The 14,468-nt window shown below is 44.0% G+C and overlaps 1 protein-coding gene across 1 annotated transcript in view; it reads left to right on the top strand.

The window, feature by feature from the left end:
- Window positions 1-13,668, top strand: part of FAM222A (family with sequence similarity 222 member A) — a 295,931-nt gene extending 282,263 nt beyond the window's left edge. Inside the window, exon 3 of the mRNA XM_030219886.1 lies at window positions 11,963-13,668. Within this exon, the coding sequence (XP_030075746.1) occupies window positions 11,963-13,209 (1,247 nt within the window). The 3' untranslated portion in view covers window positions 13,210-13,668. The remainder of the gene's footprint in view (window positions 1-11,962) is intronic.
- Window positions 13,669-14,468: the final 800 nt, after the last annotated feature.

The raw sequence follows: 14,468 nt of genomic DNA, 5'->3' as shown, positions 1-14,468 counted from the left end.
CCTTGAGCTACTACTGAAAAAGGTGTGAGCAAAATCTAAATAAATTTGAGATTCTGTTACTACTATTTGAGATTCTACATGGAATGTTGCTATTCCACTAGCAACATTCCATGTAGAAGCCTGCCCTTGCAGATCAGCAACGTGGACGCGCAGGCTTCTGCTTCTGTGAATCTGACATACGTGCAGGACGTCAGACTCACAGAAACAGAAGCGTGCGCGGCCGCGTTGCTGATCTGCAAGGGCAGGCTTCTACATGGAATGTTGCTAGTGGAGGAGTAGCCTAGTGGTTAGTGCAGTGGAACATCGAACGTTGCTACTATGAGATTCCGTTGCTATTATTGGTGATTCTACATGGAATGCTGCCGAGTGGAGGAGTGGCCTAGTGGTTAGAGCACCAGTCTTGCAATCCAGAGGTGGCCGGTTCAAATCCCACTGCTGCTGCTCCTTGTGATCTTAGGCAAGTCACTTAACTCTCCATTGCTTCAGGTACAAACTTAGATTGTGAGCCCTCCTGAGACAGAGAAATATCCAGTGTACCTGAATGTAACTCACCTTGAGCTACTACTGAAAAAGGTGTGAGCAAAATCTAAATAAATACTACATTTTATGGTATTTGCACATTAGTCCCACTTGTAGTTCTGATTTCCCCATTGAATTCCCTAAACAAAGCAAGACTAACTCCCTGCATGCAGTGGGGTAAATCCAGGACTGCATCAACCCTGTTGGGCAAATCTGGATCTAGTTGGCAAATTTAGAACCAGATAGTAACTAGAGACTGTACTTTCTTCACAAATACTTGAGTTTTCTAGGTCAAAAGATCCTAGTTTTTTTTCTGATCTCTGTAGAGCCACTCATCTTAGACAAAAAGCCTTTTGGGCATATAAGCTGTCGGCTCTTGGAGAGTTGTTGTCCTTCCTACAGTTTCCTGCAAACATTTTGTTATGAGGCTAAAACATATTTTTTTCGTGATCTTGACCAATATAAAAAAAATAATAAAAAGTAAAGAAACTCTCCCCATTCATAAGCTCCAGGGCCAGTGTGACCCCTTCCTATATGGGTTCCATCACCAGTTATTGGGATAGTTTTCTTCCTGTAGGAAATCCACAATCTCCCTGAACTTCAGTTTTCAAAAGAAGCTCTCCTTGAGCCTTGGTTGGGTTTCTTCTTTTCCCAGTGGATCGGTACAAAACCTTGTTCTTTGCATACAGAAAAACCTTTATAAAATGATTATAGTTTAGTAGAATAGGAGAGTTTATTCGATCCAAGTCTTTCCTGATAGAGCTATTTCAGGAAGTGTCAAGAGGCTTTATTTTTTTTAAGCAGTAGGATGTATTTTTCTAATGATCATGCAAGGTTATTAATGAGCGAAAGTAGGAAATGGTTTTCTGCCCGGAGCAATGTCGTCTCCCCTGTACTGGATTAAAAAAGGAAGATGGCTGGAACCCCAGAACTGCGTTGTAGAGTGGACAGAGCATGCACAGGGACCTAGAGGCAATTGGACATGGTCAACTGCAGTAAAATTGACGGTATGGAAAAAACATTGTATAAGCAGTTCTGTCCTTCATGAAGACAGACGGTACTACATACAACTGAGGTAGTGAGTATCCTCAGCCATCCTCCTGCAAAGTACAGACTGATCACAAAAGGCCCGGGGAATTTTGCCCCCGCCCCCTCGGCAGCCCTGGCCTTCTGTTTCTGCAACATCACTATATTCAAATTTTTCTTGCATGCAGAAATGCCAGAAGGCCTAGATCCAGCTGTAAGTTTGTGAATTTCCTGTACTTTGCTCTACAAACCCAATAAAATTGTATTGAAAAAAAAGGCAGATTCTCACCCTGCAAAGTGCCACCCTACATATATAAAGAATAGAGGAAGTGAAGTTATACTTCAGGGTATGCACCATGCAATAGCTATTCCACTGTTGAGGACTGAATTTGGACAAGCCTGACTTAAGCACTAGATTAGTCTCACTCCCCTTTAGGACAGCCAGAAGGCATTTATTTGTTGCATTTGTACCCCACATTTTCCCACCTATTTGCACGCTCAATGTGGCTTACATAGTACCGTCAAAGGCGTTTGCCCAGTCAGTGGATAGCAAATACAAAGTTGTATAGTGATCGTATGAGGTATAAGTGGAGGGTCAGAATGGATAAAGATTGCGTGTTGTCCTGTTCGATCATAGTCATGCTGTGCTGGTAGGTGAAGAGGGTTACGTGGGGTCGTTGGGGTAGGCCTTTTTGAAGAGGTTGGTTTTTAGTGATTTCCTGAAGTTCAAGTGGTCGTGGATTGTTTTCACAGATACATTACGAACGTCTACCTGTTGAGCAGAGTTAGGGTTTATAGCTAAGGAATAAAACTGTTGTTACACCATAAATGACGCTCTTTGCTGCTGGGATTTTCATGAGTAGCATTTCTGTGCCCAAGAGACCTAGACCTCCTCTTCCTCTTCAAAAGTTAAATTTACACACCTGTGTCCGGAAGGCTTTATTTTAAGAATGGCTTCCTAGGAGCCATTTCAGTCTGGCATTTTTCCCTTTGAGGTTTAAACACTTAAGTTATTCCATCTATTAGATAGATTTTGTAGATTTAATCATTTTCACAGTTGGTGGCTCATTGGATACTCAAGATAAACTCCAAATGAAAGTGTAATGGGAAGGACAAATGAGTTTTCACACCAGAATGACAGAAACTTGCTTTCAAATAGTTTCAGAGGGGTGGGGGAAAATATATACATATCTAATGTTTTTTTTTTCCCCCTGCAATGAATTTTGCTGACTAGGTGGTTATCGCAGTTAATTTTGTCAGTTTTGTTCATCTGTAAAATTGCATGAAAGTGACATTTTTGTGCTCATTACGGCAGCTGCTGATTTATTCCTAGTAAATGGAATACGTTTCCATTTTTTTGCGGGGAGCCTGTAGCGGCGCTAAGCACCCATGAAATTGCTTGTATAATGTAGTTTAAATCCAATCTCTGAGAGAGATTCCCCCCGTTGGGTAAAGTGACATTTCCCTTCTCCACACCGAGTTTATTGTAGGCCACTTAGAAGTGACTTTCTAAATAAGTTGGGGGTGGGGTGGGGAGAAGAAGTTGTGTTCCAACGTCATATTTTGTTTGCCACAATCACGTGCGCAGAATATTGAACAAGAACAGCTGTTGCCTGGGCCCCCAGGAATCAAAGCTGCTTATAATAACCAGGAGTTCCCAAAACTTTGAACGATTGGAACTAGTATTGGAAACCTATTAATTCACAATTTGTAAGCTTGTTGGTTCAGTTACGTGCAAGAGAGCTAAAAAAACACACACACACACAAAAGAGAGCAAATCCGTTTTTGAAATCCATTATACAACTATTAGTAAAAAAAAAAAAAATTAATCTATCTATATTCTACCTGTTAGTAGTTATAAGTACATAAGTAATGCCATAGAAGACCAAGGGTCCATCGAGCCCAGCATCCTGTCCACGACAGCGGCCAATCCAGGCCAAGGGCACCTGGCAAGCTTCCCAAACGTACAAACATTCTATACATGTTATTCCTGGAATTGTGGATTTTTCCCAAGTCCATTTAGTAGTGGTTTATGGACTTGTCCTTTAGGAAACCGTCTAACCCTGTTTAAACTCTGCTAAGCTAACCGCCTTTACCACGTTCTCTGGCAATGAATTCCAGAGTTTAATTATACATTGGGTGAAGAAAAATTTTCTCCGATTTGTTTTAAATTTACTACACTGTAGTTTCATCGCATGCTCCCTAGTCCTAGTATTTTTGGAAAGCGTGAACAGATGCTTCACATCCACCTGTTCCACTCCACTCATTATTTTATATACCTCTATTATGTCTCCCCTCAGTTGAAAGGTCTTAGGAGATAGATTTGTATAAACAGACTGGTTTCTCCATCTTCCAGTTGTGAAAATACAGGTCAACAAATACTTTGATGTTAGAGGACCCCAGTACATCATTTGCAATGTGTTTGCTGACCCTTTTTTTCCACTTTGACACATAGATTAGCACAACGCTGTAGTAATTTTCTGGAAATTAAAAAAGAAAACATTGGGTCCATATAAGAAAGAATCCATCTTGAAGAGTTGACTATTGCAGCTTCTAAAGGTTATGACTACTTTTGAGGACTTATAGAATTTTCCACCCAACATTGACCTCTCTTTGGATATCTTGGTGACTTCTGCCTAATATCAGAAACAGGACTCCCACCACCAAGAAAGGTAAAAATAAATTAACCCTGTCAATATTAGGAAATAAGGACAGACAATAGAGCAGTGCTCAAGGGCCTGCTCTTCCCTAGCCTCCCAACAAATTTAATCACTTTTGATAGGTGGTTAGGGGTACCTCATACTTCTAACCCTGATCTGATACTTTTTAATTCGGCTCTTGCTTCTATTGACTCCTGGCTTTTTGATAATTGTGTTGTGCTGAATCAGACAAAAACTCTCCCCCCGCCATCTCTCTCCCCTTTACTCTCTAATACTCCAATCTTACTTGTCTCTCATTTCGGATACTTAGACATCATTTTAGATCAAGAACTTTCCTTCACGCCCCAGATCTCCTCTCTTGCATGTTTCTTTACATCAATTCAGAGTTGTCAGATCTCTCATCACAAAACACTCTTCTCTTTGCACTTTTGATTTCCCGTCTGGATTATTGCAACACCATTTAAGCTGGCCTTCATCAGTATTCTCTCCATCGACGCCAAACTATTCAGATTACTGCTGCAAGGATCCTTCTCCACATTTCAAGATTCGATCGTGTCACATCCCTTGTTATTCAGTTTCACTGTATACCAATTTCTCCCCGTATTCACTACAAAATTCTGGCTCTGTCCTGTCCCATAAGGTTTTCTATTCAGGTCACCCATCCTACCTTAATCTCTTGCACTCCTCCCAGACTTCTTCATTCACTTAATGGCAATCGCCTCAGAATTCCAGCCCTATTACTGCTCGTTATCATATTATATGCTGGTTCTTATTGGCCCGTATTGCCATGGTGACCCAGATCACTGTCAGTCCCCACCCTGATAGGCAGTATCAAGAATTTGTGGGTGATGGCCAAATAAATATTGGTACACACTCCCAGTCCTCGAGGATAGCCAGTGCGTCAGGTATTCAGGATGGCCCTAGTGAATTTGTATGAGAGAGATTTTCATGGAATGGGGGTAGTTGACTTGCATATCTCTCTCATGTATACTTATTAGAGATATCCTGAAGACCTAGCCCATTGATGGAGTGGGAGTGAATAACATGGTCCTAGGAAGTCTTAAATCATCTAAATTTAATCCAGTGCAACAGAATGTCAAGGTTGAAAATGCCTATAGAAGTGACCATGTTCTTCAATAAGATGCAATCTGCTTAAAATCAACAAATTCTTATATCAGCGTGAATCAAAACTGTAAATAAAGTTAGTTCCCTGTATACTCCAGAGGTGTTTGTTCATGAAATCTTATATTTGGCCTGGCTCAGAAATGTCCGACCACGGATGATCCCCTATCAATATCAACTCTTATAACTGAATTCTTCTCCTGATGCTGATTCAAGGGTCTGGCACTTTCTTGATATGCAGGATTTCATGTATATTTTCAATATGCATGGGAAATAACTGCTTTTTTGAGTATTCTTGATTTCATGCTATTATAAGGATTGCTGATTCTAAGCAGCTCATATTATTGACGAATCTGTAGATGTGTTCAGCATTCGTTTTGATATACTTTTGCATTGGATGACATGTAGATGACTAAAACTTCCTAGGGTGTTCCACCACTTATATGGTGATCACCTGTGGATTCTGATTTGACCTCTTTTTTTACAGTGATAGCTATTTTTTTGATTGTGGGAGAGACAGAATTTAATGTTATCTGCAGTCCCCATTTTACTCTCTCTAGTGTGAATGGAGGATGGAAAAACTCTGTTAGGAGAATGATTCTTCTGTTGAGTTATTAAACCAAAGGCAACACAGGGGCGTAGCCAGATGAACAATTTTGGGTGGGCCTGAGCCTAAGGTGGATGGGTATGGAATTTGCCCCCCCCCCCCCGGCCCCCCCTCTGGTTTGCTCCTCTCCCCACCCCTCCTTGCCCACAACCCCAAATATTAAATATTTGAGCTGGCGGGGATACCCAAACCCTGCCAGCTGAAGATTTCCTCCTCCTCCTCCTCGAGCAGTCAGCACTCTTCCAAATGGCAGCCGGCAGCACTTGCCTCAAACTGATGCCTGCTGTCGGCAGGCCATGCATGCTCAGTGCTTTTGCATGTGTGAAAACTGAGCATGTGCAGAAGGGCTGGTCTCAGCGTCAGCTCAAGGGAAGTGCTGCTGGCTGCCCAAGAAGAGAAAATGTTCAGCTGGCAAGTTTTGGGGATCCCAACCAGCCACAGCAAGAGTGTCACAATTTTGGATGGGCCTGAGTCTAAAGTGGGTGGGCCCTGGCCCACCCAGGCCCACCTGTGGCTACGCCACTAACACAGGGAAAAAATATCTAAACTTCCTTTTGTCTGAGCCACTTTCCAAATTAAACCATGTAATAGAGAGACTAAAACCATATAATAGAGAGATTAGAACCTAAAATTTTCCCTCATTTAACATGGCATGGAAATTTCATGGCTCGTGGATTTTAGGGCCCTGTTTACTAAGCCGCTAACATTTTAGCACGCACTAATAATAGAGACACCCGTTATATTCCTATGGGTGTCTCTAGCGTTAGCACACACTAAAAAGTTTGCGCTCCTGCTGCGCGACTTCATAGACAAGGCCCTTAGGCAGAAACCAAAGTCAACACAATTCTCCCTGTTCTAAGAATGGGTCTAGGTCAGTTCCCACCCATCAATTCCCGCCTAGGACAGTTCCCATTGAACCAATGCCCACCACACCAGAGAGGACAATTCCCACCCATAACCCTTTTCTTTTCCAGATCGTACCTCCTCACACCCTCCCCCCCCCCCCCCCCACAACATTATCTTTTACACATCCCTTTCCCCTTCTAGACATGCAGTTCATGATGGGGGGGGGGCAATTGCCCCTCACACCCCCTAAACTAGGTTTCAACCTAATTTATGTTTAATGCGGGATCTAAATTTCATAAATAGATAAATACAAACGGAAGTTCATGTGAGGAGGGCAATATCCCCCACACACCCCCAAACTAGGTTTGAACCTAATTCAGTCCCACAAAATGATGCAGATTATGATTTATAACAAATTACTACTCTACCTAGGCCCCCTACACCCCCCTCAAACTAGGTTTCAACCTAATTCTTGTTTAATCTGGGATCTAAATTTAATAAATAAGTAAATAAATAGATAAATACAAACTGCAGTTCATGTGGGGAGGGAGCAATACCCCCAAACTAGGTTTCAACCTAATTCAACCCCTCAAAATGACACTGACTACGATTTATAACAAATTACTACTCTACTTACGAAAAGTTTATTCTGTTATTATTACATGTCCTCTATGTACATCCATATTCTGCTCTAACTTCCTTGTTCCAGGACCTGATACAAGAAAGAAGCTACAGTTGGTTAAAAAAAAAAAAGGCTAGAGAGGGTGAGAAGTGACCGGGGGGGGGGGGGGTAGTCATTGGTGGGAATTGTCCCCCTTAAGTAGGAGTTGTCTCAGGGGGAATTGGTGGGTTGGAACTGTCTGGTGGGAACTGTCCAGGTGGGAACTGGCCCGATACCTTAAGAATTTCTTTTAGATCCAGCCTTGTTGTACATCTTCAGTGGTGACAGCAAAGGGGTTCTCAACTCTGTCCTCAGGACAACACCTAGCCAGTCAGGTTTTCATTTATTTATTTATTTGTTACACTTGTATCCCACATTTTCCCACCTATTTGCAGGCTCAATGTGGCTTACAAAGACCTGTTATGGTATCACCATACCAGGGTAAAGAATACAATTGGTGTTACAAAGAGTCAAGGAAAACAGGAGGATTTGGTCAAGCAGTTATAGAAGGATACATTCTGAATAAAGGTGGATAGGTGTTGTATTATAGTTGGTTATGGGTTTTCGTGGTAGGCTTTGTTAAAGAGATATCCACAATGAAGATGCACGAGGTACATTTGCATTCACTACCTCCATTCTATGCAAATGTATCTCATGCATATTCCTTGTGGGTTTCATGAAAACCTAACTGGCTAGGTGTATCCCAAGGACTGGGTTGAGAGTCTCAGATCTAAAGTCATAACATGATTGACCTAGTCAATCTCCCAATTAGAAATAGTACCAGTTCATCACGGTCTTACCTGAATCTCCATTACCCAAATTGCAAAGGACTAAAATACAAGACAACCCATGTGTCCAACTTCTCTTACATAGGCACGCGCCTGTGGAACGCATTGCCACAAGTGGTGAAAACAACTTATCATTACCTAAAATTCAGAAAGTCATTAAAGACTCACCTATTCGGAAGGGCCGAATGACCCAACTTAAATGACTCAACCCTGCAACACTTCACTATTAAAGATCATATTGGACATTAATGAACTCTTTTACCTCAACCCAACTTGATTGAATCTTATCTTCCCTATCCCAATACAACATTTTGTACCTATCCCGTACCGGATTTGGCGAATGCCTTCACGGTATTATGTAAGCCACATTGAGCCTGCAAATATGTGGGAAAATGTGGGATGCAAATGTAACAAATAATAATAATAACCAGGATATCAGGCAATACTGCTCATGCTCAATAAATATTTAGATAAACCCATGGTCTGTTCAGATTAGAAGAGTGGCCATGACTCAGAAACGAAGCTTTGTATGTTGATATGAAAGAGGGAAACCCAGACTGAAGTGTGCATAGGATTGTACTGTGGTATTACCCATTCCATTCTACTCAATCTTGACTACTATCTTAGAAAAGGAAAGGATGATTAGGCAAGATGGCCACCCTGGTGGTATTTTGGTTTTTGTTTGTTTTTTGTTCCCTTTTGTTTTGGGTGGTGGGGAGATGGAAAAAGGGTTGAAAGGTCTGTGCTTTTATCTCATTGATCCTGATATTTTAATCACCCCCTGGTTGCTTCTGCAGAGGAAATGTAATTAGTCAGGTTGTCACATGGGTCTATGGACAGGCAGAGCCGTGCACATTTTTACCTGTTGCCTAAGGGAACCTGTAGCTCTCAGTTTTTCTTTTGGGGGGGGGGGTTCTTTCTTTTTAAGGAAGATAAGAGGTAATCACAGATGCATTGATAGGTAAGGGGGAAGGAGATCTGTCTCAGTCTACCCTTTAAGGGAGAAGTCCTGTAGTAACCTGAAGATGTCAGACTCATTCTTTCAATTAAGTGATCAAGGTTGTGTGTGTCATTGATAAAGCTGATATTTCAGATTATTATCTATAATACTAAAGAAAAAGTCTTTCAAAACATTGCGTTCAAAGCAAGTGTTATTAGCCCTAGAATTCGAAAGAGCTAAGCATTTGTCACATGAGTGGCTTTAATGGCTGTTGTCTTGTTTTTCTCCTGGTTTTATAGCTGTACCCAGTAGACCCCAGATAACAGATTTCCCATAAAATTGCACCGCTGCCTTGTTAAGTGTTCTTTGTACTAGGAATTTATAAAAGAGACAAACCAGGGAGTGTTGTGCCGTTTACTTTCCTGCTTGAGTGGAGTCTGTCCAGCAGCTGTCTGCCAGCTTTTTTCTTCTTTTTAAATTTAAATTTTGATATTTTTTTTAGTAGGTAAAGGGAATGGGATTTGATATGCTTAGGGTTACCATATTTTGTCCCCCAAAAAAGGAGGACACATGCCCCGCCCCCACCACACACCCTGCCCTGCCCCTTTCACGCCCTCGCTCCACCCCCTGTCACATTTTCCCCTCCCCCCTGTCACACACCCCGTCACCCCCCTCCCCTTACCTTACTACTGCCCTGGTGGTTTAGTGACCTCTTCGGGGCAGGAAAGAGCCCCCTCTTTCCTGCCCGGAGCACTGCCCTGCATGCATGCATCCTTCCTGTTGGTGATCTCGGTGCCGCTTCAAAATGACCGCCGAGAGTTGAAGTCTCGCGTGGTCACTTCAACTCTCGGTGGCCATTTTGAATCGGCGCCAAGATCAGGAACAGGAAGAATGCATACAGGGCAGCGCACCGGACAGGAAAGAGGGGGCTCTTTCCTGCCGTCACTACACCACCAGGGCAGTAGTAAGTAGGGGGAGGGGAGGCTAGCAATCGGCAAAACCTGCCCGGTTGCCTGGACATGTCCTCAAAAAGAGGACATGTCTGGGTAAATCCGGACATATGGTAACCCTAGATATGCTGCCTTTCTGTGGTTACAATCAAAGTAGTTTACATATTATATGCAGGGACTTATTTTGCACCCGGGGCAGTGGAGAGTTATGTGACTTTCCCAGAGTCACAAGGAGCTGCAGTGGGACCGAATCTGGTTCTCAGGCCACTGCAGTAGTTAATAGGCTACTCCTCCACATATGTATTGGTGGACCTGGTAGTTTCCTGTGCTCAGGGCCGCCCAGAGACTGAGCCAGGCCTGGGGCAAGGCCGCCTCCCCCCCCCCCCCCCCCCCCCCAATTGCTACCACTGTCACCTCCCTCTCCTGCTCTCCAGTCTCCACCCACCCCCCAGCCCCATCGACAGCCCCCCTCCATCCACCACCAGCAGATTGCCTCCCTTCGGGCCTTCCCTCATTGTGCCCCACCCTCGTGGAAACAGGAAGTTACATCAGATGAGGGCGGGACACAGGGAAGCCCCGAAGGGAGGCGATCTGCCGCTTTTACACGGAGGTGAGGCGCTGCCGATTTGAATGCAGGGGGTGGGGGGCTGTCGACGGAGCCGAGGGCAGGTAGGTGAGACCAGGGACTGCAGCGCCAGCGGCCTGGGAGTAGGAGAGAGACCCCGGTGCCGGCCCCCCCCCCCTTAGAGGCTCGGGGAATTTTGTGTCCCCCCCCCCCCCCCCCCCCTGCGGCCCTGCTTGTGCTTCAATGATGACACTGAGTCTTCATTAATAACTAGTTCATGCTTTATCCACCATTCTGGCCTCCTGTCCTCCACCAGAGGCCACAGTGTTTTTAACTTTATATACCAGCAGGCTTGAGCTCTTAAGCCTGACTTGTTGTAAGTGTTACTGTTCCCAAGGTCAATGTAGCCCAAAATAAGAACATTGTATCTACAGTGTTGGTTTCAGAGTTGTGACTGATAATAATAAACTGAAAGTACATTATCCCTGGGATTGGCATGTAATCTTTTCCTCTGATAGGCCACTGATCATTCGATCTGCCGGTGGGTTTGCTGTGTGCAGGACCGCCGAGAGACAGCCGGGCCCGGGGTCCCCCCCCCAACTAGGGCCGCCACCACCCTCCATCCCCCTATGCGTCTGCTCCTCCCTCTGTCTGTCATTCTCCTGCTCCTGTGTGCCGGGACCAGGTTATCATGTTAACACAATCAACTGGGTTCCGACACGCAGGAGAGAGCCAGACCCCAGCGCTGGGCCCCCCCCCCCCCCCCCCTTGGAAGCCGGACCCAGGGAATCTTGCCTCCCTTGCCCCCGGCGCCTCTGGCTGTCTGCACAAAAAAATCAGATCTTAACTTTGTGTACATGTCTGTCTTGCCCCGTGATATTACTGAGGAAAGGATCGGCCAATGCTGGTAAAATTCTCTAAACTCCGGGGAGTATTTTCTGAGGATGTGCTATTTGTTTTATAGAACAAGACTTCTAAAATGAAATATTGAGAAGCTTTAGTAAGGAGCTCAGCCTTTGAAAAGGGACCAAGGAGTAATCGTTCGTCTTCAGAGATCTACCTTTAGATTGATGTCAGTCTGACTTCCATAATAATGCCTTCATTTGACAATCTGCAAACCAACAGAGAATCTTTAATCCACAGGCAAAACTTGAGTTTGTTGCTGGTTGTTATGCATACTGGACCGACACATTCCTTCAAGTTTTATTCAAATGTATTATTATAGCGTTTGTGTCTTCAGTTTAACATATCGTTGTCTCTTCTCCCTGTGTCTTGTAGGTGAAGCCATGGCATCGGTGCATTCTCCAAGGTACCCCAGTCCTGCCGAATTGGACGCCTATGCACAGAAGGTTGCAAACAGTCCTTTAACGATCAAGATCTTTCCTACCAACATCAGGGTCCCACAACACAAGCACCTTAACCGAACTGTGAATGGATTTGATACAACTGGCCAACGGTACAGCCCCTACCCAGTGCTCAATAATGGATACCAGGGCCTGCTGGCTATCGTTAAAGCCTCCAGCAAAAGCATAGTGAAGAATTCAGAGGGCAAGCGGGCTAAAATGTCCCCCGCACAAGTTGGTGTTGCCCCCTACCCAGTGTCAAGCACTTTAGTTCAAGGCCAGGCATGCAGTGGACAATTAAATTACCACAGTAGTCAGAAACACATGGAAGCTCCAGTTCCACCCAACGTGACTGTCGCCACTTCCGTCATCCCCATCACCGGAAGGAACCTAACACTACAGCAGTCAAATTTACCATCCATTCAGAGTATCATCTATCAGATCAATCAGCAGTGCCAGGCTCAGGTTTCACAGCAGGCCTGCCAGGGGGTTGTTGTAACCAACCCTAGTCCAGCCAAGCATGGCATGGCCAATGGCTTTACCACCATGGCTGCAGGAGCTGTGACCTATGCCGGGACGGTTTTGCAAGACTGTCGCACGGGGGCCGATCTGGCAGTGAGTTCAAACACCACTGTGGCTCTAGGGCCAAAGCCAGCTGTGTACCCAGACGGCATGGATTATCTAATATGGCAGCAAAAACATCAGCAGCTCAGAATGTACAGTGGGGGCAGTGGAGGAGGGGGGGCAATTAGCAAATCTCCAGAAATGTGCATGGGAGTCTCTCGTCCTTACACCTTAACGAGCACAGTAGAAAAAGTTAGCTCTTCCCCTTTGAACTGTGTTGGTTTGCATGGCAATTTCTCAGTGGGGCAGTATTTTGCTCCACCATGGAACAGCATCTTGGTAACCCCAACTAGCGACTGCTATAATCCACAGGACCTTGCAAATGCCCACCGGGAATTTGGCGTGCATCCGTCCGATGGGCTGTCCAGCCTACCCAGCAAGACGTTGTGCAATACATCCATCCTTAGCAGCAGCCTACAGTCCTTGGAATATCTCATAAATGACATTCACCCACCATGCATCAAGGAGCAAATGTTGGGCAAAGGGTACGAGACCGTGTCCGTTCCCCGGCTTCTGGACCATCAGCATGCTCACATTCGCCTGCCTGTGTATAGATAAGAAACCAATGCTGCTTTACAAAAAACAAACACATTAACAAAGTGATGGTGATATCCGTAGATACATAATATTCTCCTATCTAGGACCAGAAGGGTATGTGAAAAGGGCCCAGGGGATTACAGACCCTGAAATTAATTTTGGAAAACTGGATACTTGACTCTGATGGAAGCCAAGGATGAAGGAATACTCATTATATAGGATAAAAAAAATTATTTCCAAGAATGTGAAGGTTGGGGGAGAGGGGGTGCAAAAAACCCCCCACAAGGTTAGGTTTGCTGCTAGCCAAGGAGGCGGCTTCACTGTGTACGTGTGTATGTTGTCTACACGTGCGAGTGCCTGAGCGTGAGTGCACGCCCCCGTTAGAAGAGAGTGTGCCGATCACATCTGCATGTGGTTGACACTGTACACCCCACCTCCCCAAATGTGTATCCTATGCTGAATTTCTGTCACAGGGGGGGGGGGGAAAAAGGTAAAAAGATTTTTAAAACAAATCTCTTTTCCCTCCCTCATCACGAAACACTTTGTCACAACCGAAGTGAGCTAATGCCTATGTTCTAGCTGAAGTTTATAACAACGCTGCTTTAATGAAAGCTACTAATAAGGGACAGTCTGAAGGGTATAAAAAAAAAAAACCTTGAAAAATCTCAAACAGATTTCATTGTCTTTTATCATATTATGCATTTATGTTTTGGCTGCTAAAGAATCTTTTGTTTCCTTATTGCTTATGTAGAATTTTGTTTTCTTTTAAACATGTTTCATACTTTTTGACTGAAATGGGTCATGCCCAGATGTGTGTGCACAGTGATAGCAGAGTGGCAGCTACCAATTTGGAAGGATTTAATACTATTAAACAGCAGAATTAAGAATTGATCTCTTCCCGCCCATCTTCTCCCCAACCCCCACCCCCCGCCCCCCAAAAACTTGCACACACATACCCATATACATACATTTAGGAAACAGTTTATCTTCTGAATCCCGGCTAGAGATTTTCTGAAAACAAAATTTCCTTTTTGACAGCTGGCAACCAACCAAGATGCCAGATCTCGTGCCTTCATTTAAAAAAAAAAATTTTTTTTTTTTTTTTTGTTTTATTTTTGGAAAAAATTTACCTTGAAAAAAAACCTATCCATTTTGTTTTCAAATACTTTTAAACTGTGTGATCTTTCTTCATTATCATCACATCTGCATGTCTACAACTGAATATTTTACAATCCAGCTGTGCAGAAATGGAAATCCAGTTGAACACATGAAAAGCAATT

This window comes from Microcaecilia unicolor, chromosome 11 (genome assembly GCF_901765095.1).
Source record: "Microcaecilia unicolor chromosome 11, aMicUni1.1, whole genome shotgun sequence".
Classification (NCBI taxonomy): Eukaryota; Metazoa; Chordata; class Amphibia; order Gymnophiona; family Siphonopidae; genus Microcaecilia; species Microcaecilia unicolor.
Note: the sequence above shows the minus strand (reverse complement) of the source record. Positions and strands in the feature narration are given on the sequence as shown.